General features: G+C 34.3%; 2 protein-coding genes across 4 annotated transcripts; both read right to left on the bottom strand.

Moving 5' to 3' along the window:
- Window positions 1-6504: 6504 nt before the first annotated feature.
- Window positions 6505-11805, bottom strand: LOC122297107 (protein C2-DOMAIN ABA-RELATED 4). Its single transcript, XM_043107003.1, has 3 exons — window positions 11497-11805; window positions 7788-7883; window positions 6505-7137 (listed from the first exon to the last, which is right to left on the bottom strand). Exons 1-3 carry the CDS (start codon window positions 11647-11649, stop codon window positions 6847-6849), a joined length of 540 nt encoding a protein of 179 aa, XP_042962937.1. The 5' UTR covers window positions 11650-11805; the 3' UTR covers window positions 6505-6846.
- Window positions 11806-14209: 2404 nt separating this feature from the next.
- LOC122296316 (translocon at the outer membrane of chloroplasts 64-like) lies at window positions 14210-26313 on the bottom strand. 3 transcript variants are annotated; one of them, XM_043105909.1, is made up of 13 exons: window positions 25947-26313; window positions 24788-24940; window positions 24411-24535; window positions 21759-21884; window positions 20720-20902; window positions 20407-20551; window positions 19007-19175; window positions 18521-18655; window positions 18161-18361; window positions 17732-17859; window positions 17561-17612; window positions 16286-16355; window positions 14210-14710 (listed from the first exon to the last, which is right to left on the bottom strand). In XM_043105909.1, the coding sequence occupies exons 1-13, from the start codon at window positions 26147-26149 to the stop codon at window positions 14628-14630; spliced, it is 1773 nt and encodes a 590-aa protein (XP_042961843.1). In that variant the 5' UTR covers window positions 26150-26313; the 3' UTR covers window positions 14210-14627. The 3 variants fall into 3 exon arrangements, with proteins under 3 accessions (XP_042961843.1, XP_042961841.1, XP_042961842.1); XM_043105907.1 differs by having other exon boundaries at window positions 14210-14570; window positions 25947-26295; XM_043105908.1 differs by lacking the exon at window positions 25947-26313 and having other exon boundaries at window positions 21759-21894; window positions 24788-24930.
- Between the last annotated feature and the right edge of the window lie 423 nt (window positions 26314-26736).

Raw genomic sequence — 26736 nt, forward strand, 5'->3', positions numbered from 1 at the left:
CCCTTATGAAAAAAAATTAATTTTTTAATAATAGACCTCTCTTTTTCAAAACGACTGTATTACATCTACGCATTTCAAAACTGTATCTAGCATTACTCAATTTTAAAAAAGTGCCTTTTTTTTCCCTTGACTAAATAATTACTAGTTTGAATGCTGGAAACTAGTAAGGCTAGTGGCTAATTTTGCCTAACTTGCCTATCCTATTACCATATTCCAAGCTAGCCAGCCAAACTTACTTTTATAAACAACCATCAATCATCCGAAACTTTGTGAAAGTGAACTTAATGGACTTGTACCAAACAAGAAAAAGACTCTAAAATATTGTTTGATCAAGACATAAGCTTATAGTCATGATCAGCTTCATCAATTCAAAGAAACTGATTATCAGAAATGTTATTCTAAGACCTCTAAGTACTACATGCGTACAATTATATGAAATAATTTAATTTGTAAGATTTTAAATTTTAAAATTTATCTTCTAAATCAAATTATATCACGTGAATGGTGTATGGTGAAGAGTCTTTAAAATAGGATTATTCATCGATCATATGCATAATCGCATTATTACTTTTGCTAATAGGGGATATTCAATAAATATTGAAATTAGTGAATATTAGTAGAAAGTGAGATGTTTAGCTTTTCCTACAATTCAAAATTAAGCAATATTTATTGATTAGAGGCAAGATTATGTGTCGTGGGACATATATGCATTTGAGTAATGGTATATACAGTCGTAGAGTGTATAAGCGTCGTATAATCGTTTTGAAAAATAGTGAGATCTACTATTAAAAAATTAATTTTTTTATATGAATCTTGTATTTATTCACTTTTTTTTTAAATGATTGCTCAGCGATTGCACACTCACTTTTTTTTTGCGTCCCGAATTGATAAATTAATTAAATAAATTATTACCATGGAGATTCTACATCCAACTTTTGACCTTTCAATTTCACCAATGAAAAATTAATATCTTTGTTAAATATGACTATTGCTCAATAATTTACCTGAGAGGTGAAAGAGCTATATGATCATAAAAGATTTTCCAAGATCCAAAACAGTGAGGGGAAACAACAAAAGGACACCAATTAGAACAATTCTCTTGCTATCAGCAAAAGCACATGCATGAGTTATATATTAGAAGAATATGGATTCATATGATATTAGATCCATGTAATTTACGGATAAAAGTAGTTTTACAATTTAACGTATGATAACAAATCACGTTAATTTATAAATTTATTTTTATAGATTTTTTTTTAGTAAAAATCCATCATCATGTAATTTAGTGGTATATAAATAAAGTTTTTTGGAGTTAATCCACAGAATAAATAATATATATATTCTTCTAGCTAGATCTAAATGCTGGTCACAAGAGGGACAGACTTATTAATATCTAACTACATATTCAGACGCTAGGATATGATTGGCTTGAGAGAAAATAAACTAAAGGGAGTTTGTTCATTGAAAAGAAAGATAAACAATATTTTATATATATATATATATATATATATATATATTTATATTATATACACACATATATACAACCTTGAAGTGCTGAAAACGCAGAAGCATGCGTTGAAGTTAATGATATATGGATGGAGGGTTTTGGGGTAGGAAAGGATAAAAGCCAAAGTGGGGACAAGGATTGGCGTGTCAGTCCCACAACTCATTCGAAATTCAAAACCCCAAACACCATGCTTAACTGCACGCACTGCAATAGGGTTTGTGTTTCCTAAGAGTATAAAAAGGAATGCATGCACTTCTTAATATAATTTTTTAGCTTTAATTTGTCGTATATACACATCACTTGAGATTTCTAAATATTTAAATAACATAAATTCTTTATCTATAAAGAAATTTTATAAAAATAAGTACATAAATTAATATGAATTGATACGATACAACGTTAAATTCTAAAATTATTTTTATTATAAAATATATCTAATATATGATATGAATTCATGTCAATTTATGAGTTTGATCTTGTAAAATTTTTTTATAACTATAATATTTACGAATTCACGTCAATTTTTAAATTTATTTTTATGAAATATTTTTATGATTGTAATATTTTTTTAATAGATAATAATTATAAAATAAAAGAAGGAATTGGGGTGGCACTATCTCCACCGTTGGTCCATTTCTTTTGACGAGATCAGAGCTAGCAGCAAAAGTTTTCTGCATGAAAAGCATTAGACATGATATCGAAGTTGACCAAACTATATTCATTCTGCAGAGATTGATCGATCCATCGATGATTAAAGTTTCATGAGATAAGCAGCGTGCAGCTTTCGGCATATCACACGTAAATCAGATTAATCCAAAGCAGTAGCTAGCAGTAGTACTGATTGTGATTGATTTCTGGGAAAATGGGGCTAAGAAAATATTTTCTTCAGAGTTATAATGGGATCATAGAAACCTTTCAATATCTAATATACTTTACGAGAAATATAATTCATTTCATTTATAAAATTGAAGTTATAGATTTTTTTTTTTTTTTTTGATAGAAGTTACAATACTCCTTAAAATTGAAGTTATAGATGTGATTTGATATATATAGAGAAATATCCAGATTACAAGTCAACTATTTACTATTATGATTCCATTCGTACATAAATTTCTTTGTAAGGAGTATTGTATTAACGTGTATAACTCTCTACAAACAAATCGTTTGAAAGATAACACTCTGCTAAAGCAGAGATTTCATCTCCCAATATCCAGAGAATGAGAGGTTTTCATCCCCACCCTCATAGGAGGAGAGGGAAATAGACTATTTCTTTTTATGCAGCTATTTTAGCAGACAAAGGAGCACAAAAAAATCATTTAATTGGCTGCATTTGCACACACATTCTATGGCTGAATGAGCTCCCCTATGTGAATTAATTAGGAAAACCAATTTCATGGGATGAGAAGCAGTTTGTTTGAGGTACAAAGTTTCCTAAATGTTAGAAAAAGGATGTTATTTGCATTGGTATTGTTCCAAGCATGCATGCATAGGCCTATAAAACTATATATTTCTCAATATCGTTGGAGAATGGAACATGAGTTTGTGTGGAAAGAACATTGAATTCCAAAAGATCCAACATTGACTTTGCTTAGGAACTCGTACTAGATCATCAGGATAATCTAGATAATCTTATACGTTTCAATATTTGTATAGAAATTGATCATAATTTTAATAGCACACGCATGTGTTTTATTGAGCAATGTGTTGTGCAATATTCCAATGTCCCTCAAATCAGGGAGAGATCATATCCTTTATATTTCATCAATAGCAATATATGTGACTATGACCAATCTAAGATCCCCATTTTTTTAAAAGCAATATAAGATTTTAGTAGTTGTTAGCTTTGTGTCGTTATCGGGATAGGAATGAGGGTCTTTTCCAATGTGAAAATCTCGAAAAGTAATGGGACGACGTCGTGGAAGGTAACAACCCAATTTGTCGACTCGTGCATAGTTAAGATCAACTTGATTAGTTACATCATAGTTGTAAAATGATGGAACCATATAAGATAATTACAAAGCCTAATGTCCAAGCGACTTATCTAGTGACTATATCTGTAAAGATTCAAAGACAAAAATATCATTATCCTCTCGACATCTCTTGATGCAGCATTAAATGATAGATCCACAAGTGAAATATAATAAATAATATCTAATTATTTAATATCATATCATGGAATGATGTGAAAATGGTGGTAAAAGGAATTATGAGTAGCATTATTCTAATTTAAATGAAAGTATAAAGGGAAAAAAGAGAACTTGGAATAATAGAAAAAACATGAATTAGAACTTAGAACTTAGAATATATGCTATAAGGTTTCTATGTAGAATATATGCTAAAATGGGAGAGAAATAATCAGTCATATTGTATTTGTTACATTTGTGTGAGTTTTCCAGAGAATTACTAACTCTTCAATAAATGTGATATATGGTTGTATCTTCTTCACTCCAAATTCTAGAATTGGAACAAGAACTCTTAGGTTGCATTTGGGTACAGAGATGATCTCAGATATTCTATGAATAGTAGAGAAAAAATAGTGAAAAAATAATAATAAAATAGTAAATAGTAGTGAATAGTAGTAGTGACTCGCTTAGGCCGTGAGGTCCATGGCTTGTATAGACTGGACTGGATGGGGTTGGCAGATTTACGTATTTCTTGAGTCTTTTGGGGTTGTTTTCTTTAGGCTTGTTTAGTCTACTTTGGGGTTAGGCTTGTTTAGTTTCTTTGTTTTGGTTTGTGTTGGTTTTAATCTGGGGGGATTTGTTTTTTGCTTGGCTTGTAACCACGGTTTTCTTCTGCCATAAGAAATGGCTTTTTAATAAACTTGGGACGGGGTCATTGCATGTGTGGCTTCCGGCTCTTTGGTAAAAAAAAAAAAAATAGTGAATAATAGTATAAAATAGTAAAAAATAAATGAAAAGTAATGAAAAAATAATAAATAATAGTAGAGTATGCTCTAACATATATTCTAACAATGAAAATTACAGAATACTCAGCATACTCTAAAAGTAATCAATATGCTCTAACAATGAAAATCATATACAAGAACTTACCAAAATACTTTCATTGGATTTAACATCCTCATAATATATTCTGAAAAGCAGCCCAACATGCATGGTTCTCTCAAAGTCCTTCCAGATAGAGTAATGTCAAAGACAGAGAAATTTGATGGGAAGTAGTTATTCGAAGATATAAAGAAAACCAATGGTAAGATCATGTCATAATTCAGAAGACTAAGGTGCAATGGGCGGTGGCCTAGAAGAAAAAAAGATGATAGGTGACAACAGAGCTGCATGCGTCCATATCCAGATCAGCCGGAGTAGATTATTAAGCAACTAGGGCTGGGTTCCACATTGATGTGGTTAATTTACCCTACCATTGCTAGGGGATTTATTTTGAGGGGATGGAACTAGACGTTTCTTGGATCTATTAAGGTAGAGATGTCAGACAAAATATTTTGCAAATAAATCATTTTTTTTTATTGGCACCGGGTGTCTGGGAACATGGCGTCTCGACTAATCTCAGGAGTGTACAAGTCTTTAGTAAGGAATTTTCCAACAAATATATTCTGGGTAATTGAAGAAAAAAATCTCTAAATCCGATAGTCTTTAAAGATTGTTTGTACCTAAAGAAATTTGCACCTTAGACTTAAAGAGAGCATATCCTCAAGTCCAAGATCTTTACCACTTGAGCCAACTTCTAGGGGATGTATTTTGCAAATAAATCATAAAATAATAGTCATGAAATTTGTCATTCCTCCATTTAGACAATTTAGTCATAAATGCATAAAAAAGTTCGGCAAGAAAAGATATATAATAAAAGAAAAAAGAAGAGAAAGAAATCCATGAATGATGTTATCTCTAATCACACGTTAATATTGCATGTTTTAAAAGTGATTGTTCATTTAAGTAGTAAGGGAGAACTTTTGCAATTTTGGACATTGAAGCTCTCTCCCCGAGTAAGAAGAAACAATTCATGACCTAAAAGTCTAGAACCCATAATCTATAGGAAAAAGTTGGTCTGCCGCCTCACTTGTATCGCTATAGTGTACCTCTAGGTTTTTTATTTTTTATTTTTTTACTACTTAGTGTGATTAAAGAAATGATTTTAAGTAAATTAATGTATTTTTTTTACCTTAATGATTAAGAAAGTGATTAAAAATAATTGGAAAAAAAAAATAACTGGACAGCACACGAACGGTATGCTCCAGGCGGCATAGTAGCCGCACCCTAATCTATAAGGAGCTGGCTCAACCCACAAAGAGGTGATCACGGACTACAATCTCAATTTAACCCAAGTATGAATTAAGCAACAGAAAACCATTTCTCTCTTCTTTGTTCTGTTTTTTCCTTCTTTCTCCTGTAGTGACCAACAGAAGAATTGAGGTAGGTTGGGTCGTAATGAGGCATACGGGCAAATATACAGAGTGTTCGGCTTGGCTAGTTTTACTTAAGCTAGTTTTACTTTATTCAGCAACAAAACCAGTGAAAATGAGCCTGAAAGCCAATGCACAATCATGAATAAATGGGAAGATTAAAGGACTACATGGTAGGCAGGGATATGGACCTGCACTACGGCCTATCCTATTTGAGTTATAACATAATGCCCTTCAGTGTATTTGCGGCCTAAAATATGCAATGAACATTTTAAAACACAGGATGTAGTGAAATTACTTTAATTTTTTTTTCTTTTTACAAGTAAAAGAAGTTTTATTCAGCAAATGTAATAGGCAAAGCCTATGTACACAGGAAGTACACAAAAAAAGCACCTAAATACATTCTAAGAGGGGGAAGAGAAGATAGAAAAATATGAGCATAAGCTCCATCAAGTCCTCAAGCAGAAGACCATTGCAATAAAGAAAATACAAAGAATTTCCAGATTTCCTCCAAAGAGCACTCCTTATTGTTAAAGCTCGTTCCTTTCCCACCAAATACATCACATGAGAAATTACTTTAAAAAATTTAGAAACAAAGGATGATCTTAGCGAACAAAGCAAAGAAAAAGAACAACATTTCTTCATTTACTGCATCTCATTTTCTACAGGCAATTAACAAATACATACTGGAATACCTGCTAAGTGGGGAAGCACCTTACAGATTGAGATTCACAGCAAACGATGATAGAGCACACGCAATATAGTAATTTTGGTAACATTTAACACCTCAAATTGTTCAAACCTACATAATGCGTACAAACTGGATACAAATAGCCAAACACGAAAGCATACAAACCGAGTTCATCACACGTCTATGTACAGTGAAATCACAAGAGGTTGTAAAAGCTTGATGCCATCCCACACAACACGTGAAAGAAAGCAAATAAAGGAGCGTTCAAATACTTTACAAACCCTTGGAACCAGGAAGATCAATCCATTGCAATTGGATTTCCACTTCCCCGCGTTCCACATTTCTCAATCTGAGGCAGAGATCTTGGACCAGCTTGCCTTCGTTCCATGTTATGCAGCTCTCTTCAGCCAAGCAGTTTTGCCTGCTTGGCTGTACTCTTGTGATTATGGTACCACTTGGGAGGTCTTTTAATTTCATCCTCAAGGCATCTATATATGCCCTGATGTCAAACTCAGCATCTCCCATTTTGTCATCTTTGGTGAATGTGTCATGATCATAAACAGTCTGCAACCACAATAAACAATGACCATTGACGTATAAATAGGTGTAAAGCATAAGAAACAATATCGAAAAGTGGAAGATGGAAGAAAGAGAAAAGCCCAAGACAATGAACAGCTATCAAGTGGCTTTTACCATATTTGTCATCATCAAGAGCATAAACGTACAGGCCGTTGGCCCCTTATGTTTTTCACTCTACACAAGTCACTTCTACCTAAAAGGTAGATTTCACAGCATCAAATTATGGGCTAGTGAATTGTTTAGTGTTGTTATTGCCTTCTAGCTATATAGCAAAGCTTCAAACATGGGATTCAACCATAGTGAATTTGATAGGGATGAGAACTCGTTCTATATACGAGATTGCAGTCACCAGCATGTTAGTACTGAAAAACTCTTGTTTCCTGTGGTTGATTTCTTGTAAACAAACCAGAGTCCAACATTAATCAAGGATCCAGTACTTTGCTCCCAAGTTAACCAAAATTCTAAGAGCAACATCAGAGTAGCACAAAAATTAAAGTCACCATACAAAGCGATCCTTTCTTCTTCTTCTTCTTTTTAATACAAAGCACCACATTTTCAAGCTTAAAAGGTTTCTATTAGGATTTTCATATTTTGACAAACGAGGGCAGCGAACAAAATACTTACAAAATACTTACCAGCTTGATCGGAAGATTAGGGTCTGAAACTGACAGAGTTAGATCTTCATTCCACTCGGGATTAACATCCTTTTTAATGACACGTGTCTTGAGTTTCTGCATCCAATGTTCACACTTAATTGTAATTAGAACTAAACAGAAAGTTGTCAAAAATTACTACAGAAAAAATTGATGAGACAAACTATTTTTTTTATTTTTTTTTATTTTTGATAAGTAAGAGGTAAATTTTATTGATATGAATGAAATAGGCAAAGCTCGTGTACACAAGAAGTATACAAGAGAACACCTAAATACATTCTAGGTTCCACAAACTAAAAATTAATGAACAGTCTTGCTAGCCTAATACATATAACTGAACAACTATAAGTGGAAGGAACAATAAATAGTATATGTAAGCCAAGAGTCTCGTTCCAAGTCATCCAGCTCAATCTAGTCCCACGCCAAGTCACTCAACTCACTCCATCTCATCCGTTCAGCATAGCAGTAAAGATAACGATCAGATTGATATCTCCCATTGTGACTTATCTGCTAGGATAGAAGGCTTCAGTTGTTATTGACATTCCCTCTATTTCCTCTGTACATCTGCGAATATTTTCTGTACATTTAATCTGATGTAACAGATAGAAACAGTTGTTGGAGTCGATGTAATCATTGTCCATATAATGATAAAAGAATATACAGTTTGGTCATCTTGGCCAGCCACGTTTTACTTCAAAATTCTTGAATGGTACCAGTGCCCTAGGCTAACCATTGTTAAAAATTTTACCCTATGTATTTCTCCAACAAAGGAAACTTCTCCAGCTCAGAAAAATGCTTCTATGGAGGATCAATCATGGGTCATGAATAGTGGAGCCAATCAACATGTAGCCATAGCCGGTTCTTGTCAGAGTAAACACTTTGTCTCTAAACAACCTCACAATGGTGATGACATCAAAACTGTTAAAAATGGGGCTAGCCAGCCAGAACATACGGGTTCTACTATCTTTAACACAACAATCACTAGATTCCTTCTTAAGACTATTTGTGCAGTCCATCTGCCTCTGCAAATCTAAGTTCCATACAAAGCTTTGCTCGGCAACAAAACAACTCCCACTTGGCACTATAGGCCATCCTTCTCATCAAGTTCTCCTCAAAATTCTTCAAACGGACTCTTCCAGTTTCGGGTGAAAGTTGTTTCCAAATCTGTGTATACCTTGTGTGAGCTGTGTCAGTTGGCCAAACACAAGCACCTTGCCTTTTCTACATCCACACGGTCATCTAGTTTAGCTTTGAAAATAATTAATTCAAATGGACGGACCTCATTGGTTCAATCCATTAATGGTTTAAATTTCAAGTTATTTCAGTTAATGAGTACTCTTTCTTCTTCGTGAGTCTTTTCATTTAAAAACAAACCTGATATAGTTCTTTTTTTCGTCACATTAAAAAGACTCCGGTTTTGGGTTTAAAAGAAATAGGTTGAAATCTTGATCTCCAATAGTTTATCTTTGACAATTTCAGTTATAATTGTCTTCCAATGGGATTTTACACAAAAATCTCTTATCCGCATATTGCTCAACAGTGGTATAGCAGATAGAAACCACCAAGGGTGGTGTCATAATGGTTTTGGGTTACTCCCATATGGTTTAGCATGTATAGGTCCTAGGTTCGAATCCGAATATGGATTCCCCTTAGATTATTAGTATTAGACACCTACTGACTTATTAAATTTTCTAGTGGTGCCGGGGTTTAGGCTATGGCTCAAACTCTACTTGAGGGAGCGCCAGAGACTTCCCACTAGTAAGGTGCTACTATGGTCACTTCCAAGTAGGGAGGCCACCTCCAATTGCCCTCTCCTACCCTTTTTTGCTAATAAAAAAAGGTATAGTGAAAATAAAACACAGTCACAGAGCTAAAATAAGATTAGTCCTGCTTGCTCATTCATTGTTGCTTTCATGTTCTTGGGTGGATGCATTCCAAACAGCAGTCTATTTAATTAACCAACTGCGCACGCTAGTCTTGGATAATAATGTTCCTTATATAAAGCTATTCCAAAGTAACCAGATTATTATTTTATTATTATTTTTTTTTTTTATAAGAAACTTTATCGAAAAGAATGAAACTAGGCAAAGCCTATGTATACAGGAAGTATACAAAATGAGACACCTAATTACATGCTAGAAAACTAAAAAAAGACAAACTCATTAACATTCCCTCCCTTAAGAACAATAGCAGAAAACCACTGAATAAGAGAAAATACAAAGAAATTCCAGATTTCCCCCACTGCTCGCTCCTTATTTTTGAAACACCTATCATTCCTTTCCGAAATGCACCACATTAAGCACAAAGGTATCAATCTCCACGCCTCAGCCAGTTGAGAGCCATTATGATGCCTATTCTAACAAGCTAATAAATCCACCACACTCTTAGGTATAACCCAACACAACCCAGCTCTACTGAAAATGCCAATCCATAACAAACACAAAGTGAGACCCTATAAAGTGAACCAGATTATTACCTTGTTGAGGTCTTTTGGCTGTGCTTGTTTCCACTATTGAGACCCTATAATAAACACAAGTTAAAATAGCACAGCAAACAGTATTCTAACTTTCTAGGACAGTGCATTTCATAAAGGGTATCCTTGCTTAGATCTTTTAACCAACTGACCTTATTTCAATGAGTGTGATATTCAACGAGAATCTTTTTCCTGGTAAGGTAACTTCCCGTTCAGACATATGTTCCTTCAGATAATACCACTCTTATACCATCTTTTATTCCTATTTCATCTAATACATACGACCATGTACATAATAGCATTTCATGCACACCCAGAGAACCTCAAAACACATGTTTCCACCATAGACCTTTAGACAATGCTACTTCATCCATCACACCACCCAACTCTTTAGATGAGCCAAATTCCACCAAAAACCCGTCATCCAATATATGCTCATTAGGATGAAGAAACGATCAAAACTTACCTCCTAACACCGCACCATCTATGCATGTCTCCACCAGCACATCAAGGTAAAAGGTTAGTGTGTCACAACTATATTGAATAAATATCACAATTGAGCAATATATTCTAATTTCAACGCTATAATTATCCTTTTTTTTCCCCTCTCATTTTCATTTGTTCTTAATTTGAGACATCAAAAACTAGAAGTAACGAAACTAATTTTAGGTTGATAAAAGAAGGTGGCTCCTGAGTTAAGGTTAACGGCCCTTATCTTTGTTGTTTTTTACCTTTTTTTAAAAGTTTCTTTTTAGGTTAAGATGTCATTAAAACACAATTGTTCAGTTACGTCATTCTCGAAAGATTCCAGCTGTTAGTGAAACTCAAACATTCTCTTCTTTATGGACGCAAAGTTGATCGCTTTTCTAACAATCAATAAGTAAAACATTTATATGATAATAGAGAGAGAGAGAGAGAGAGAGAGAGAGAGAGAGAGAGAGAGCAAAAAACATGTATAGATCCTAGCTTTTTCCTCCTTAAAAAGTAAGGCATAGTTTTGGTCAGATACTTTTTCTCTTTTGAATTATATCTTTCCCTGCAAGAAAACTTAAGACCACACGGTATTTAAGAAAGGAATCAAGAAAGGTGATAAGTATTTAACACAAGAATCATATCGAAAACATACCCAAATCTGGAAAGAGAAATAAACCCAATATAAAAGAAGCAGTTTTGCGGGGTGTGGTGAGGAGGAGAAAAAGAAAGGATCAAAGGAAAGACCTGTTTAGCCATCTTGATGACAACGTAAGGGTCACTACTACAGACGTCGCGGACGGCGAGATTGACGCCACGCTTGACCCGGATCCTGAGGAGTCCGAGTAAGTTTTCCATTAGGGACGACGACCGGCCTCCGGCTGCTGAAGAATCTCTCATATCCTTTGCGTCTCCCTCCTTGACTTTTAATACAACCAACCAACCAGTACCAATTCTCTACTCCCTGTCCCCCACAAAAACCATTTTTACGTCATTAATAAAAGGAAAATGCTGAAGGTAGACCATTTCGTGCACCCCCTGCGCACGAAATCCATCTGGCAGCCACGGCCCACGGGATAAATAAAACAGTGCGCACGGAAGAGAAGCTTTCAGCAGTTTGAAACGGTGCGTATCGACTCATTTAGACTTTTTTTTTCTCTTCGCAGAGATGTGTCCAGTTTCGAATGGAAGAATGTGGTCGATTTGGGAGAGCAGTTTGCAGCACCTCTTCCATTCGAAACTGAAGCTTCTCTTCCATGTGAGCAGTGCTCTGTGAAATCGTGTACTGAATTTTTTCTTCTATGTGTAGTCACTTTCATGTACTTTTTTACGCACTTTAATGATATATTTAGTTAAATATTAAAAAAAAATTAATCCAACCAATCATATAAGTGAAATGCGTAAAAATTATATAAAAATAAATGTATATAACATTTTTCTTTCTGGTTACAGTTTAATAAATTCAACCGCAGAAAATTCTTCACGATAATTTTAGTACAAATTAATAAATAAAAATAAAAATAAAAAATAAAATGGAAATGCAATGGAGAAAGACATCAAGTGAAAGAAATGCGAACGGGCCCCACCGTTGAGAGACAGAGGAGTAGTCGCTTTCGATTTGAAGTTCTTTTTTGCTTTTTGGTGTTGTCTTTATCCGACTGGCTGAATCAAGTCTCAGGAAGACGGTCGATTTGCGCGAGAGGGAGAAGAGAGAGAGACAGAGAGAGGGAGGAAAGTGACCTGGAGATCCGGTAGCCAGTCGAAGGAGGACCGGACGATAATGGTTTCCGAACCGTGAACGACTCTCTGTCTGGACTCTGTACAACATTCAACATTTCTCATATAAAATTATTTTATTCCTTTTTATTAGAAAATGATTTGTGTAAGTTTGGTTTAAAGTGATTTAAAGTGAGTGAGATCTACGTCCGTTTGATTACGTAATTTAAATAAGATGAGATGTTTTAAATAATAATAAATATAATATTATTATAATATAATATTTTAATATTAATTTTATATTAAAATTTATAAAATAAGATTATTTATTTTTTAATAATCAATCTGAATAATTATAAAATTAACGTAATTTGATATGATATATCATATTATAAAATTCTTTTAATTTATTATTTTATATAAAAATACATTAATTTATGAATTTATTTTTATAAAATCTCTTTATTATTATAACAGTTTTTTTTTTTATAAACCAGCTTGTAAACTTAAGTTTGTATTAAGTATTACTCTTTAATATTAGCATCACATACATGTTATTTTATGGACTCTTTTAATTTTAATATTTATATATTTTTTTAGTAATAATACTCAGTTTTATCATTTTTATTTTACATTTAGGACTCTTTTGGAATAAATATCTTAAAATGATGTAAATAGTAATAAAATAATTTATAAATATTAATAAAATAGTTTGAATTAAAAATTTTTATTAGATTTTCAAAAATGAGAAAGGAAAGTTAAATAAAAATATCATCAAGTGAATATAATTTTTTAATATAATTCTTGTTTTGAAATTTGAAAAAATTGTTGCTTTTTGTGTTTTTTTTTTTTTTTTAAGTTTAGAAAATTTGTATTAAGTTTTATATTTGGATAATAACTAAATAATAATTATATGAAAAAAATTAAAGATATAAAATTGAAAAGTATTTTATGTTTGAGTAATTTTCAAGAAGGAAATTATGAGAATTTTTTAAAATATTAAGAATATCTAAGAACACTTGAGGTTTGGATATTAAGTTGAGATAAAAGTTGAAAGTTGAATTAAATATTATTAGAATATTTTTTTAATCTTATTATTGTTTTGGAATTTGAAAAGTTGAATTGTTTATTATATTTTATGTGAGAATCTGAAAAAAATTATAATGATTAGATGAAATGAGATGAATTGAGATCAACTCTGAATCCAAATGAAGTTTTTTCACGAGAAAACACTGACAATAATTTGGACCATACAAGATTTAGAAACCAACACTAAATATTTACAGATCTTGATAGTTGTATGAATCCCTATTATGAATGAAGCTTAATTTTATAAAATATTTGATGTCAAGCTTAGTTCCAATTTGTGCATCTCTTTTGCCTCCAGTTTTTGTAACAACTAAAAGAAAAGAAAATCAAAGTCTGCATTTTGCTTGTACTCTAAAGGACTAGCAACTCTTATTACTGAGTCAATTAGATAATATGAGATCTCATTCGCCATCCTCTTAATACCGAGTGCCCCCCCAAATCTTCTAACATCCTCGTCGGGCTATTCTGATTTAGGTATGTCAATCCAATTAAAATCAATTGATGTAAGGAAGACATACAAGTCTTTTATCCTTTTTTAAAGCGGTCGCAGGGAGCATTATTGTGGACACCCCAACAATCTCTCCCTCGCGACAATGCTCCGGCCACTCGAACCCATGAGTTCAAAAAATTGAATTGAATAAGAAATTGCAATGAGTGAGAGAAACAATTGACAACTTAATTGGCAAAGTACACTATGAAGAAGCGTCAATTCCACATGAAGTTATCTCCAACCTATACCAACCATAATAATTTAACCTAACCTCAAAACTAGCAGTGAATCCTGAATGCAAAATTCTAAAATAAACAAAATTGAACCATAATCCCACAATTTATATCAAGCAACAAAAGAAACTAATACCAAGTCCGATAAAAGAAAGAAAATGTTGTATTTTCCTTTTTCTCTCCGTTAGGAAAATATTCTCCCCTCTTGCTGGTAAAGAAGGCCCCAAGAGTAATTGTCAATGAGATTGTTGTGAGGTATGCCAACCATCAACCATTTTAAAGGATCTGTGGGTCTGCAGGATGAGAACCAATTCTTGAGCATCCAAGAAGTTTGCTTAATCTTGCATAATCTACTGAAATAGCTTCCTTAATCTTTCAACAGATTGTGATGCTCTTTTATTTGTTGGCTCAAGGACAAGTGCATATCTAAAATCTGCAGGGTTAAAATACAATCAAACAAATGACTCAAAAAATGAAACCAGGCCTAAACACGAGATGTGCCCTAGAAAATACTACCAGGTTAAGCTTTTGCTTATTATTATTCTCCACAGTTCTTGGCTATTCGGTTAAATAATTCATCAGTTATCTTTGCAAATAGAAGAAGTGATGGGGCACCTAGAGAGGGAATGTGATATGTTCCGGAAAAGAATAGTGCCTCTAGTGGATATCACTACAGTAAATATATGAATAATGGAGACGTAGCTAGTGTGAGAACAAGTATAACAATGGAGTTTCTTATCAATATAGGTTTACATTAAGGATCAGCATCAAGTGCATATCTCTTTTTGTTTTTTTATTTTTATTTTTATTTTTTTATTTTATGAAGGGGAACCACCCCACAGGAGCCTTTAGGACTCACCCATGGAACCTAAACCCCCGGGTAGACTAGCACAACAACCCATTGCCATGCCTCCCACTTAAATCACAGTTTGATCCCAGGGGGAATCAAACCTGTGACATGGGACTCATGCACACAAGTTCACCGTTAAGTGCATCTCTTCGGATGGATAATAGATGGACTTACTCGATCATCAAGGATGAGGTTCCTCCGTGTATGCCTTTCAAGGATGATATTGTGCTGGGTGATGATGCTAGACTGGGAGTTGACTCCATATGGGAAATTTGGAGGTATACTTTCTAGAATATAGAGGTTCTAGGTTTAAGTACGAGACCAAAACTGAATATGGAGAAGTACAAGTTTAACAAAAATTTTAATAGTGAGTGATATTAAAAAGGGATAGTCTAGAGACATCAAAGGGGGATTACTTTTGGCATCTTGGACCAAAAATTCACAGGGATGTGATAAGGAGGATGTCGCTCATCGAATACCCCAAGTTAAGGAGAAAATTATATAGGACGGCTATAAGGCAAGCTATGCTTTATGGTACAGAATGTTAGGCAGCTAAAAGCAACATGTACATAAAGTAACTAGATCGACAAATGTTTTTCTTCTTTCTTTTTGACAAGTAACGGGATTGAGGAATGTTAAAATGGGTAGGCAGGATTACTAGGAAATATATAATAGGAAAAATTTAATTTTTCCAGAGGTAGAGTTAGGTCCTATTGAGGAAAAGGGGAGGGCAACTTGTTTAAGATTGTTATGATTTATCATTTGCCATGGAGACTGTTCAATGCACTGGAATAAAGAGTGATTTTATTCAAACTGAAAGAGTGAAACCGGCTCAAATAACATGGGCAGAAGTAGTGGATTAAGATGTATTAACTAGAGGTAATAGGGAGCATGGTTTTATATACAACAGAATGATGAAAAACACTACATGTGAGCAACTCTGATTATTGATGAGGATCTAAAACCAACCCAGAACTGAATTAACTTAGTTGAGTATCATTCTCCAGCTTAAGATTCTCTACAAGAACTACAAAATTCCTAATAGGACCACTTGGCAGACTTCATGTCGTCAATAACTAAGGAGCAAATGATGAGACATTACTCTACTATAAACCATTTAGGAAACATAACAAACCAAAAAAAAAAAAAAGTAATTACCTTCAATTGCTTCCTTATAATAGCCGAGCATCTCTCTTGCTGTGGCTCTACGTAAATAGGCCTTTACATTCTGAAGAAAAAGTAGAAAACAGCTATTTTAGCATACCAAAATGACAAGAAGCAATCAGAAAATGGAAATATTAGGAATATGCAGAACTTGGCCAGACTATGTAGACAAATTTTGGAAGTAGAAACCCTCATAGAGTCATCATTTCTGTAGTCAATGCTGTGCCTTTTTTTTTATCCTGCAATTACCTTACAAACATTATCATGTCCACTTCATTTTGTCCTAGGGTAATCAAGAAGAAAATACAGACCCAATGTATAACGTATGATAAATCTCCACTAGATACACAATTATACTGTCTCCAGGCATGGGAAGTCGTAAACAGCAGGAAACAGCAAGACACTGTTTTTTAGTATCCTCATGATATGCCCCACAGAAGAAAAATCAACATTCAAGATATCTTTATGAACCAATAACAACTACAGTTGCAGACATGAAAATTTTTTACTGTTGCTGATCTCTTCCCCTATCCTGTCTACTCCATGTAAATGCTACCTTGAATCTGGAAGCCTGAGTTTGATTTAACTCTCTAAGCATCAGTTCTACACCTGAAAATATTATTTTCATTTGATATTTTTTCTTTTTATAACCGTAAACAAGTTCACTTGAAAATTTGAGGCAACATGAAGCCAATTCATGGAAGCATGATCTAGATTACAGGCCTTACCATGCAATACCAGGTGTGGGATGTATAAAACAGCAAGAATCACCACGCTTTAGGCAAAACACACAAGGCATGCATGGTATTATAACATCATACAGTGCATATAAATATACCATAAACTTTTAGAGGAACAAATGTGAAAGACCAAGAGTAGGACTCTGAAAAGTCCAGTCCACCATGCACCGCAACTCTTACGAATATGATTTACTTTTGGCAGAGAATATCCGCTAAATAACTTCACATGACCTAAACCCTGCAATTGTATGAATTCACAGAGTACTCGTACTTCTATCATTAACTACATTATGCTTTATAAATGATTGCTGAAACAAAATAATTATAAGAGTTTTTATCAAAGGATTTTTTTTCTGATAAGACAGTCAATGACAACAACAGCCCAAATTAGCACTAAATATAAAAGCCAGACTATATTAAGTATAAACCATTGTTGGATAGCTGGCGTTGACAAATTCATTAATTTTACTACTTACAAAAGTTAGACCAACAAAATGCACAAAAAGAGATTTCAGAAGAAAGAAGTCACCTTTTTATCAAGAGTGATAGCTTGATTACAATCTGCCTCAGCTTGGAGGTAACTATATGGGCAAAAAGAGGTTGGTCACACATTTGATAACAATGCAATGACTGAGGAGTTCAACCCTACTTAGCAAAAAAAAAAAAAAAAAAGAAGTGCAACTCAAGAATATGATAATACCTTCCCAGTTCCAGGTATGCTAATGCCCTGTTACTGTAATACGTTGCAATAGCGCCACTAAGTTTAATAGCTTCTGTATAAAAGCCAATAGCCTTCTGCCATTGCTTATCTTTGAATGCTTCATTGCCCTGATCCACAGAGCCAAATAGCATCCAATTTAGGAGAAGTAAATGCACAAATCACATAAAAACATATACTAGAACATATATAATACAAAACACCTATGAAGGAAAATCGTACCCATACAGGAGTTGAAGAGCCAGGTCATTCATAACACTACTTAGCACATCTAGCACTATTGGTCAAACTCTACAAGTATATTAAAATGAATTCCAAAGAGTTAAAAGAGAACCATGCCCTAGATAGAGCTGAGTGGCCTGAAAGGATACATGTAGCCGCCCTAATTGAGTTGAGTTACCCATCCTTTACCTTTTCTTTAGCAATCTCAGCAGACTGCTCCTTGCTGACAACATTTTTTGATACTTTAGATTTGGAAGCAATGTCAACCTGCTCCTGGAGAGATGTATACATGGTATGGACGGTATCTAGTAAAAAGCGGTCACCCCCATGCCTGGCTATGAAGGATACTGAAATAGGGCACTTGTTGTGAAATCCTAGAGGTATTGCAATCTGAAAAGAGACGTAGAACAGAGATGATATTTAAGCAGTACACATCTCTGTATAAGGAAAGCTAACAAACAGCAAGCAGATAATTTTCAATATTGAGGATTCAAGACACAAGAAATTACTGTGTTAAGCCTTTTCAGAGAGAGAGAGAGAGAGAGTCACCTGACAGCAACCTGATACGCTAGCAATACTCAACAAACTACATGCACGGCTCTGGTAGCTCTCCGATAAGATCTCCTTCCCACCAAGTTTTGGAGGAGGATCAGCAATGGTAGGGATCACCAGAATTCCATCATCCTAAAAATAATTTCAAAAACAAAGCAGGTATGATTAAAAAGTGATCGTGGAAAAAACTACAAAGCAGTACCTACAAAAGTAATATGCGAAGTTACAAAGCAGTACCCAAGAAGCCATTATTTTGTTAAAGAATGAATCAACTGAGTTAAAACAAACAACACTTCAATTGGTCCAGCGCCAATCACCATCATAAAGGTTCACAACTAAAGCCAGCTTTATTCTTCTTGAAAGCAATAAAGATTGGAACTTCATGAACAGAGACTAAAAGTTACTACAGAACTTATATTCTCTGCAACATGTATAACTTGAATCAGGGACCAAACAAACCATAAAACTTCCATAGGGCATTACCTTCAAAAGAAAGTGGATAGCTGAACGCATTTCATCCCTGATCGATCTGTAGTTTTCAATAACTGTATCCGGTATCTCCAGTGTTTCATATATTTGTGCTGAGATGGCAGGATCTAAAACAGGTTTAACCAAGCTAATCCATTCTGCATGATTTTGTTTGAACTCATATCTGCATTAGGAAGAGTTGAGATGAAACACATTCTCCGGGAAAAGTGCAAATATAAAGAAAATGAACTAAATGAATCACTAGAGAACAGACTTTTAGCCACTTGTAGCTACTGTCTCATCACAAATATATGAGAGGGGAGGAAAAGGCATAACAAACAATAACACAGCAACAATAAATATTACAGAATAAATACTATAAGTATAGCACATTGCATCTATCCAAACCCATCAGCCACAGCAAGAAGGCATCCACTAATATCTGCAATCAACGGACAACAAACAATTGCCTCTCAACTGAGAACAATTGAATGTTCACAGAAAAAACAATCAGTACAAAGGAAAACATATAATTGGACCAAGATCAAGCCGTCATGAAAATCTTTCATTCATATGAATTAGTCTTGTGACTAGATTCTGGTATGCCAAAATCATGGTGCAAAAAACTTTCACTGCTGTTGTAAACTAACAATGAGGTGAGCTTGCCAAAGGCTGACGGTATAATGTTATTAGTTACACATGCAAATATAGCTTCATCCAAACTGGTTTCAGAGATGAAGTTTTTTAATGCTTAAAGCATCTACCTTTTTTTTATAAGTAATGCTTAAAGGATCTACCTTCCCAAGAAGTTAAAATCATCTCAAGCTTTTTCCCTTTATTATGTTCCTTAGTGGGGTGACAAGACACTCGAGCCCACTTGCAACTGAAAATGGTTACAGTTGGATTCTGTACTGTGCTCATCTAGCAAGAAAATATAGGCACTTATTTCCCTAGCACTACTAAATGCTTCCTACAAGCTCGTTGTAATAGATAACTTACTTTTTTTACATCAGTAAGATCATTTTTCTTAATGATCAAAGATGCATTATCATTTTTTTTAAAAAGTAAATGATTGCATTAATGATCATAGGCATATCCCAAGTACACAAGATGGTATACAAGAGAAAAGAACTATCTAGGTCGTAGCAATAGAAACAAGAAAGTCATGAAAATCAAGGCCACTAAAGTCTACAGCTATAGCCCATAGGAATAGAGTTCTAAAAAATAAAGATCTAAGTTACGCTAATGAACACTCCTTGACTTCAAACATCTAGTAGTTTCACTCCTGCCATAGGCACCACATAATCCAGATAGGTACCATCTTCAAAACTTTTTTTACCCACGAAAATTTCTTTTTAAGAGTGGTCATTATCATCTTTGCTTCAATATAGCAACATCACTGTAAGCAAGCTAACCTTTGAAGAAACTGCATAACATTTGCAATCAAACTTGTTGAAGAAGTTTTGAATTCACCATTTGATTTCTTGCTGTGAAACTCTTTCAAACTTGGGACTTTAGACTCAAGATAGCCCTCGACATTTTCATGCTTCAATATTTGTCCTAAAGAAGTTCGAGGCATCATTAAGCATAATTCCAACATAAAAAGTAGACAGTTTTTGACAAAAAGGATAATTAGAGGGCAATAGCAGTAATGATAACGATAAGAGCAGCAGAACCAAGAAGAAGAAGAAGAATATATGCTTAGGGGAGCACAGCAAATTGACATACTTCCAAAAAGCATCTCGGTGGATTTGATGACCACCTGAGCAACTCTGTCAACGGGAATCTTTAAGTGTTGAAAGCAATCATCTGCAATTATAATTTGTCTGGGACTGCGTTGAACTGCGTATGGAAGTTGCAGCAGCACATGGCCAACACGACGAAGGATATTAGGATCCTTAGCAAACCATCCTGACAAAGAGATTGCATAAGATAATTACAATAAAATTATATAAGGGATCTAGAATGCGTGTCGATGGCTTTCTAACTGCAAATCAAGTTTCCAACCAATGACCAATGCAAAAGGCAATCAGTTACATGACATCCTGATCCAGTAAGGGCGAGAAATGATTGTTGAAACCAAAAATCCAGCCAAGGCATGGTGACTGCATATTACATCACATGTAATGACTCTGTAATGCAAGACCATCTATAATCTACATGAACTTCTTACAATTACTTTTAAACTGAGATTTAAAAGAGAGTCACTGAAAAGTTTGCAGTATATGAGTTTCAGAGAAGTTAGGGACACATGCACACGAAAACATGGTGACCAGCTATAAATGCTGCACAAAATGGCATGCAAGCTTTTGGTCTCCAAGTCCACTAAAAGAAACTATGATAGAAGTACAATTAATTACTAGTGGCATTTTACGAAAACTTAAAATAATAACAACTTATCACATTTTTTTGATAATGTGGAACCACCCCACCCTTTGGATCATCCCTAGGTTATAAGCCCTGGATTCACAACCCCACCCACTAGAAGATAGCAATTATGAACTTATAGAAAATATTTTTTTTTTAATCAGTAATCAAGAATGAATTTATAGAAAATATAAACATGATGTAGAATTAAAAATGGAAAACTAAAAGGGCAAATAATTATTACAGCAATTAATACTCTTATCAACCCTTTTTTCTGACAACCTGTAAACCAGAAAATAGAAGCACGATATATATCTCCTTAAGCTTACCCAGGCAGTCATAGAGACATTACAACATATAACTGCATTAAGGTAGCAAACAGAATTGCAGCCATACATACCAATTGTATCAAGGCTTGTTGAAATAGGTATAACACCCACGTGAGAAACAGCCCCATGTGAGGGTCGGAATCCTAGAATGCCACAAAATCCAGCAGGTATTCTCACCCCACCAACAGTATCGACACCTGCCATATACTGTTAGTAAGAAAGGCTTAATCATAGATTAAAACAACTAGCTTGCTCAAGAATTTAAAATATGATCAAGCATCACAACAATTCTATCAACAATTTTTAAACAGATGTAATAACATTAAGAATGCTACAGGAAGTGAATAACATTAAAAGGTATACAAGAGAAATACGTAAAAGGAAAACAAAAAAGAAGGCAAAATACTAAAGCCTAAAATCCAATTTAATTTTCCCTAGAGCCGCTGTCCATACAAAGAAGCTAAATCTTGAGAGAAACTTGTCCTGCCATATACTTTCTACTAAAAGGAGTGTTCCACTGCTGGATGAAGTAGTGATAATAGAATTTAACCTCAATTTGAAAGAATACAAGAGGTTGAGAAGAGAAGAGAAGAGATGGAATCCACCTCCCAAAACCGTCCTGGTCTGATGAAGAAGATATTCCATTGTGCCATTAGTAGCCTGGTGAAGTTCAGCTACTGACACCCCCCTGCAGAAGGAGATTCTAAACAAATCTCATCAAACTGCATTTAGAGCCTAGTCCCCACACCACACATCATGCACAAAATCTAAGGATCTGTCTCTCATCTAAAAACTAATGGTGATAGACCAGCATTCTATGTGCAAGAAAAGCAGGGAAAATGATAGACCATCTAATTCTTCGCTGTTAAGTGGCAAGGGCCTTGAGGGCATCAATCTTCCATCTTTTTGGGATTGAATGGGTGATGCTCCAACAGGTAATCGAGTTAATGGCAATATGGGGCAGTGAACCGGGTGGTAATCTGAGCACAAATGTATGAATGATGGCTCCTTAGTGCTTGATGTGGAGTAATGGGAACGAATGCAGCTCCCTCAATTTTGAAGACTACGAGTGACAGTTATCTTAGTTAAAATATCATTGCTTAAATCTTTGTATGAGTATTCAGTCGCCAACAACAATTCCAGTTCTTCCTCCTTTGTAGATTTTTTGGATTCTTGTTCTCATTCTTATCTTAAATAGGTGTTCTCCAATGTATACCCCCCAGTGTAATTGAGCCATGCCCCTAGTGTTCTTTAATGAATATCGATACCTTTACTTATCCAAAAACTTATTTAAGGACTCCAAAAAGGGAACTGCATGCAAAAAAGCATTAAACACTGAAAACGTGTTCAAAATTTAATTTATACATTGAAAAGATTCCCAACCCTAAGTGTCACTTGATTAAAGTATAAATGACATTGCTGGTGCATTCATTCTCACTTGAGAAGATTGACAACATCACGCAATAATGTGATGAAATAATTCCAGTATAAACTATAGCACTGTAGATTAGCTTCATGACACTCATTGCTTAAACCAGATATATCTGGATATGCTGCAAATGGAACTCAAATTAGGTTTATTTAAAATTATACCTCCATTCAGCAAGTGCATTGACATTAAAGGGAAATGATACTTCTGTCCCAGAGAGTAAAATATCCTATTTCCATTATCAATACACACAATACAAATTTTAAATCCACTAAAGTTGTCATCAGTGTGGATCAAGTCGAAGTAAGCATATATGTGTTCTGTAGAAAATCTAAATCGTTTCCCAGTAAATCCAGTAACTTAGCATTGGTATTCGTACAATTTTAATCAAAAGTGCAACTTTTCTTCATTAAGTTCCATTATGCTAACCAACACAGAGAAAAATATTTGCAGAAACACATCCCTAAATTGAATTTCAAAGATAGATATAAAAAAAGCTACCACTTAATATTATCTAGTATATTTCTTCAAGATACAATTTAACTTCTCAGTGTTGCTGACCTTTCAGCAAATTGGAACAATAATAATCTTGGCATTTTATGTTTCACACTTAATATTGAATTCTTCTATTGTTTGATTTCATTTTTATTGGAAAATTAAATTTTACTTACTAAAAGTCCTGAGGTACAGAACACAAAGTGACTCTTTTTTTTTTCTTTTGATAAATAACACACAGTAACTCTTTAAAAATCATGAATAGGTATTTTAGTTGTTTAAGCATAATTAAAAGTTGGGCCTTCGTAAACAGAATTTCCAGTCATCGCAACCAGCTAAAGACTATGGAAAGAACAAAAACAAAAGAAACTACATTAACAACACCACAAAGCTAGCTCCACCAACAAATATGCTCAGAAGCAGTGTAATAAGTCTCACAATTCATCTTTTTTTATATAGATAAAATAAAATTTTATTGATTCAAGTAAATTGGTGTTGCCCAAAGAAATATACAAAAGAAAACACCTAGTTACAAGTTAGGAACTAGACGTCTCACACTTCATCTTTATAGTGAGTAGTAAAAGAATTCTAAGATGCCAGGAAAGGGAAAAGGAAATGGAAACCAAAAACAACAAAACACGCAAAGAATGAACCCAATTGCCTTAACTATCAATCAAACATAATATTTTAACCCGAAGAGCCTTTTAGCGATTTTGCTAGCATCGGCAATGTATGTGTTGATACTAAAAAGATTTAAGGGGAACAGCAATAAGCTGTTGAAAGTTGGTCAGATGCTCACCCAATGAGAAGTCAACAAGATTAGCAGCCACAGCCACGGCAGCTCCACTAGAGGATCCACCTGGCAGTCTTCCAGATGCTGCAGGATTGTCAGGTGTACCATAATGCTTATTTTCTCCACTAATACTGAAAATAAGACATGCCAAAATAAAAATGACATTATTAAATCAAAACAACAGCTAGAAGGGAAAAACTAAAAAACAAAAAATAAACAAAGATAACAAGTGGAACATGCATATCTTCATCCATGGCAAACTATACTCTAAGCAAAATAAAATTTTAGTAAGTCCAAATGGATGTTTATTATAGCCACAGGAAGGATCAATAGTGTCCAACCCAATGTGAAATTGCAACAAATTAAGTACTAGGCAGATATACCCATAAGCTAGCTCGTCCACAACAGTTTTTCCAATGCAAGTGGCACCTCCTTCGACAAGAGTAGTAACCACGGGAGATGTCCAAGAAGCTTTTTCATGTGTCTTTACCCAGTCCGGATGACCAAATCCAGTCTCATGCCCATCTATGTCAAATCTGATAATTTTAATAAATGAATAAAAAAAATAGAAATCAGAGATCATGAGTGCAAATCCAATAATGTGGTCACAGAGCCAAGGTATGTGACAGTTACAAAAACAGCAATGATCATCTCTTTTACTCTCCTCAGCAACCAAAAAAAACTTTAAACCAAAAGAATTACTAGCCCAATTAACAGCATATTGAGCAGGACTAATAATAACTTGTTTAATTGATCCAAAGAACAAAAAAAAAATCTTCTTTCTCATTTTATAAGATGCTCACTAGTCCTTTTTTTAAAGATTTAAAAAAAATTATAAATAAAAAAAAATAAAAAAATAAATAAAAAAGAGAAGAAGAAAGGAAAAAAGGCTTCTTTCAGGCTTTTACCACGCTAGAGGTCTCTCAAGAAGTTGAAATTGAGGATATCACTATACCTCCACATAATGCTAAATCAATTGAAACATGCAGAGTTCCAAAATCCATAATATTCAAAAATCACATAGGGCAAAACGGACAATATCAATCAAGATAGGTACCTTGAAATAATGAGATTAGGAAACCTGTGAGGGAAAGACTAAAATAATACTCGCTTTCCAGTCTTTTGGAACTTAAAGCACAACCACCTTGTCTTCCAAACTCAACCCAATAAAAAAATTTAATTGCCAGGCCTAGTTGGAAGTTGATTGATTCAAGTGAGAGATTTAACATACCAAAAGCCAATCTTAAATTACTCCATATTCTTTGATTAGTTCCAACAACAGTAACATAAAACAACAAAAATTCAATACTTTGTTCCTCTTTTTCCTTCCCTCCCAATTACACCAAGCAGAACAGTGAAGTCAAAAGAGTCCTTAATCTAGATAACCCTTCCCCACCCAGAAACAGCATAAACCACAAGCACCTCCTTACTATATACTTCCAACCCCGAAATCTAATCGGGAAGCAAACGGAAAAATAGAGACAGAAAAAACAACAACAGAAACGATCAAAACAATATAGATTTTAAGTAAACGAGGTTTACACGTCGGAAACAGCGAAGGTGAGGCCAGTGAGGGGGTGGGGTGCTTTCGGCGGAGGAGGCGGAGGGGGCGGAAGCAGCTGAAGCTTCTCGATAAACGCGCCAAAGTCCTCCCTTACCGCTTTCCTGAGCTTTCTCGTGACAAGGAAAATTCCAGCCAAGCCCAATCCCAGCAGCACCCACAGATTGGCCGATTGAGAGGCCATGTGTGCTGGAATTCGGATGGGTATTCTCAGAACCCTATAATTGAATTTCCGATGGAAGCCGAGTGTCTTAGGAATCGAGAGAGAGACGGAGAGATGGATAGCAGGGAGCGGATAATACAGAGACGGTGGAAGGAGAAGTGTACCGACTACCGAAGCGAGTTTTTTAATGTTTCCACTTACTACAGTAGCGACGTTAACACATATTTTGTCCCCTTTTTTAAAACAAAAATGATATTTTGCATTCGTCGGCAAATGTGCAAGTGCCTCAAATTTTTCTAAACAATTGAATAAATATAAAATTTATATAATAAAATATTAATTTTTTAATTTATATAATAATAAATTAATTTTTAATAATAATTTTTTTTAAAAAATAATCATATGACGTTTGCATATGATGTATGGGTAGAGGTGTAATCGGTTCGATCCGATTCAATTTTAGATAAAATTTAAGACCGAATCGATATGCATCAATTTTATATTTTTCAAAACTGATTATGCACCGGTTACTCTTCTAAACTGGTATCCCAATTTTATCGGTTTACAGTCCAGTTCTATCCAGTTTTTCAGTTTTAATATATTATATT

This window comes from Carya illinoinensis, chromosome 15, assembly GCF_018687715.1.
Source record: "Carya illinoinensis cultivar Pawnee chromosome 15, C.illinoinensisPawnee_v1, whole genome shotgun sequence".
Taxonomy (NCBI): Eukaryota; Viridiplantae; Streptophyta; class Magnoliopsida; order Fagales; family Juglandaceae; genus Carya; species Carya illinoinensis.

Excerpts from the sequence above, each read along its gene's own strand:
- LOC122297107 (XM_043107003.1), bottom strand. The coding sequence starts at position 11,649 with ATGAGAGATTCTTCAGCAGCCGGAGGCCGGTCGTCGTCCCTAATGGAA. Across the intron at positions 7,884-11,496 it reads TCATCAAGATGGCTAAACAG|AAACTCAAGACACGTGTCAT; the intron begins GTCTTTCCTTTG and ends CATTGGATGCAG. Across the intron at positions 7,138-7,787 it reads CTAATCTTCCGATCAAGCTG|ACTGTTTATGATCATGACAC; the intron begins GTAAGTATTTTG and ends TTGTGGTTGCAG.
- LOC122296316 (XM_043105909.1), bottom strand. The coding sequence starts at position 26,149 with ATGGCCTCTCAATCGGCCAATCTGTGGGTGCTGCTGGGATTGGGCTTG. Across the intron at positions 20,903-21,758 it reads AACAAGCCTTGATACAATTG|GATGGTTTGCTAAGGATCCT; the intron begins GTATGTATGGCT and ends TCTCTTTGTCAG. Across the intron at positions 20,552-20,719 it reads CACCGAGATGCTTTTTGGAA|GACAAATATTGAAGCATGAA; the intron begins GTATGTCAATTT and ends GAACTTCTTTAG.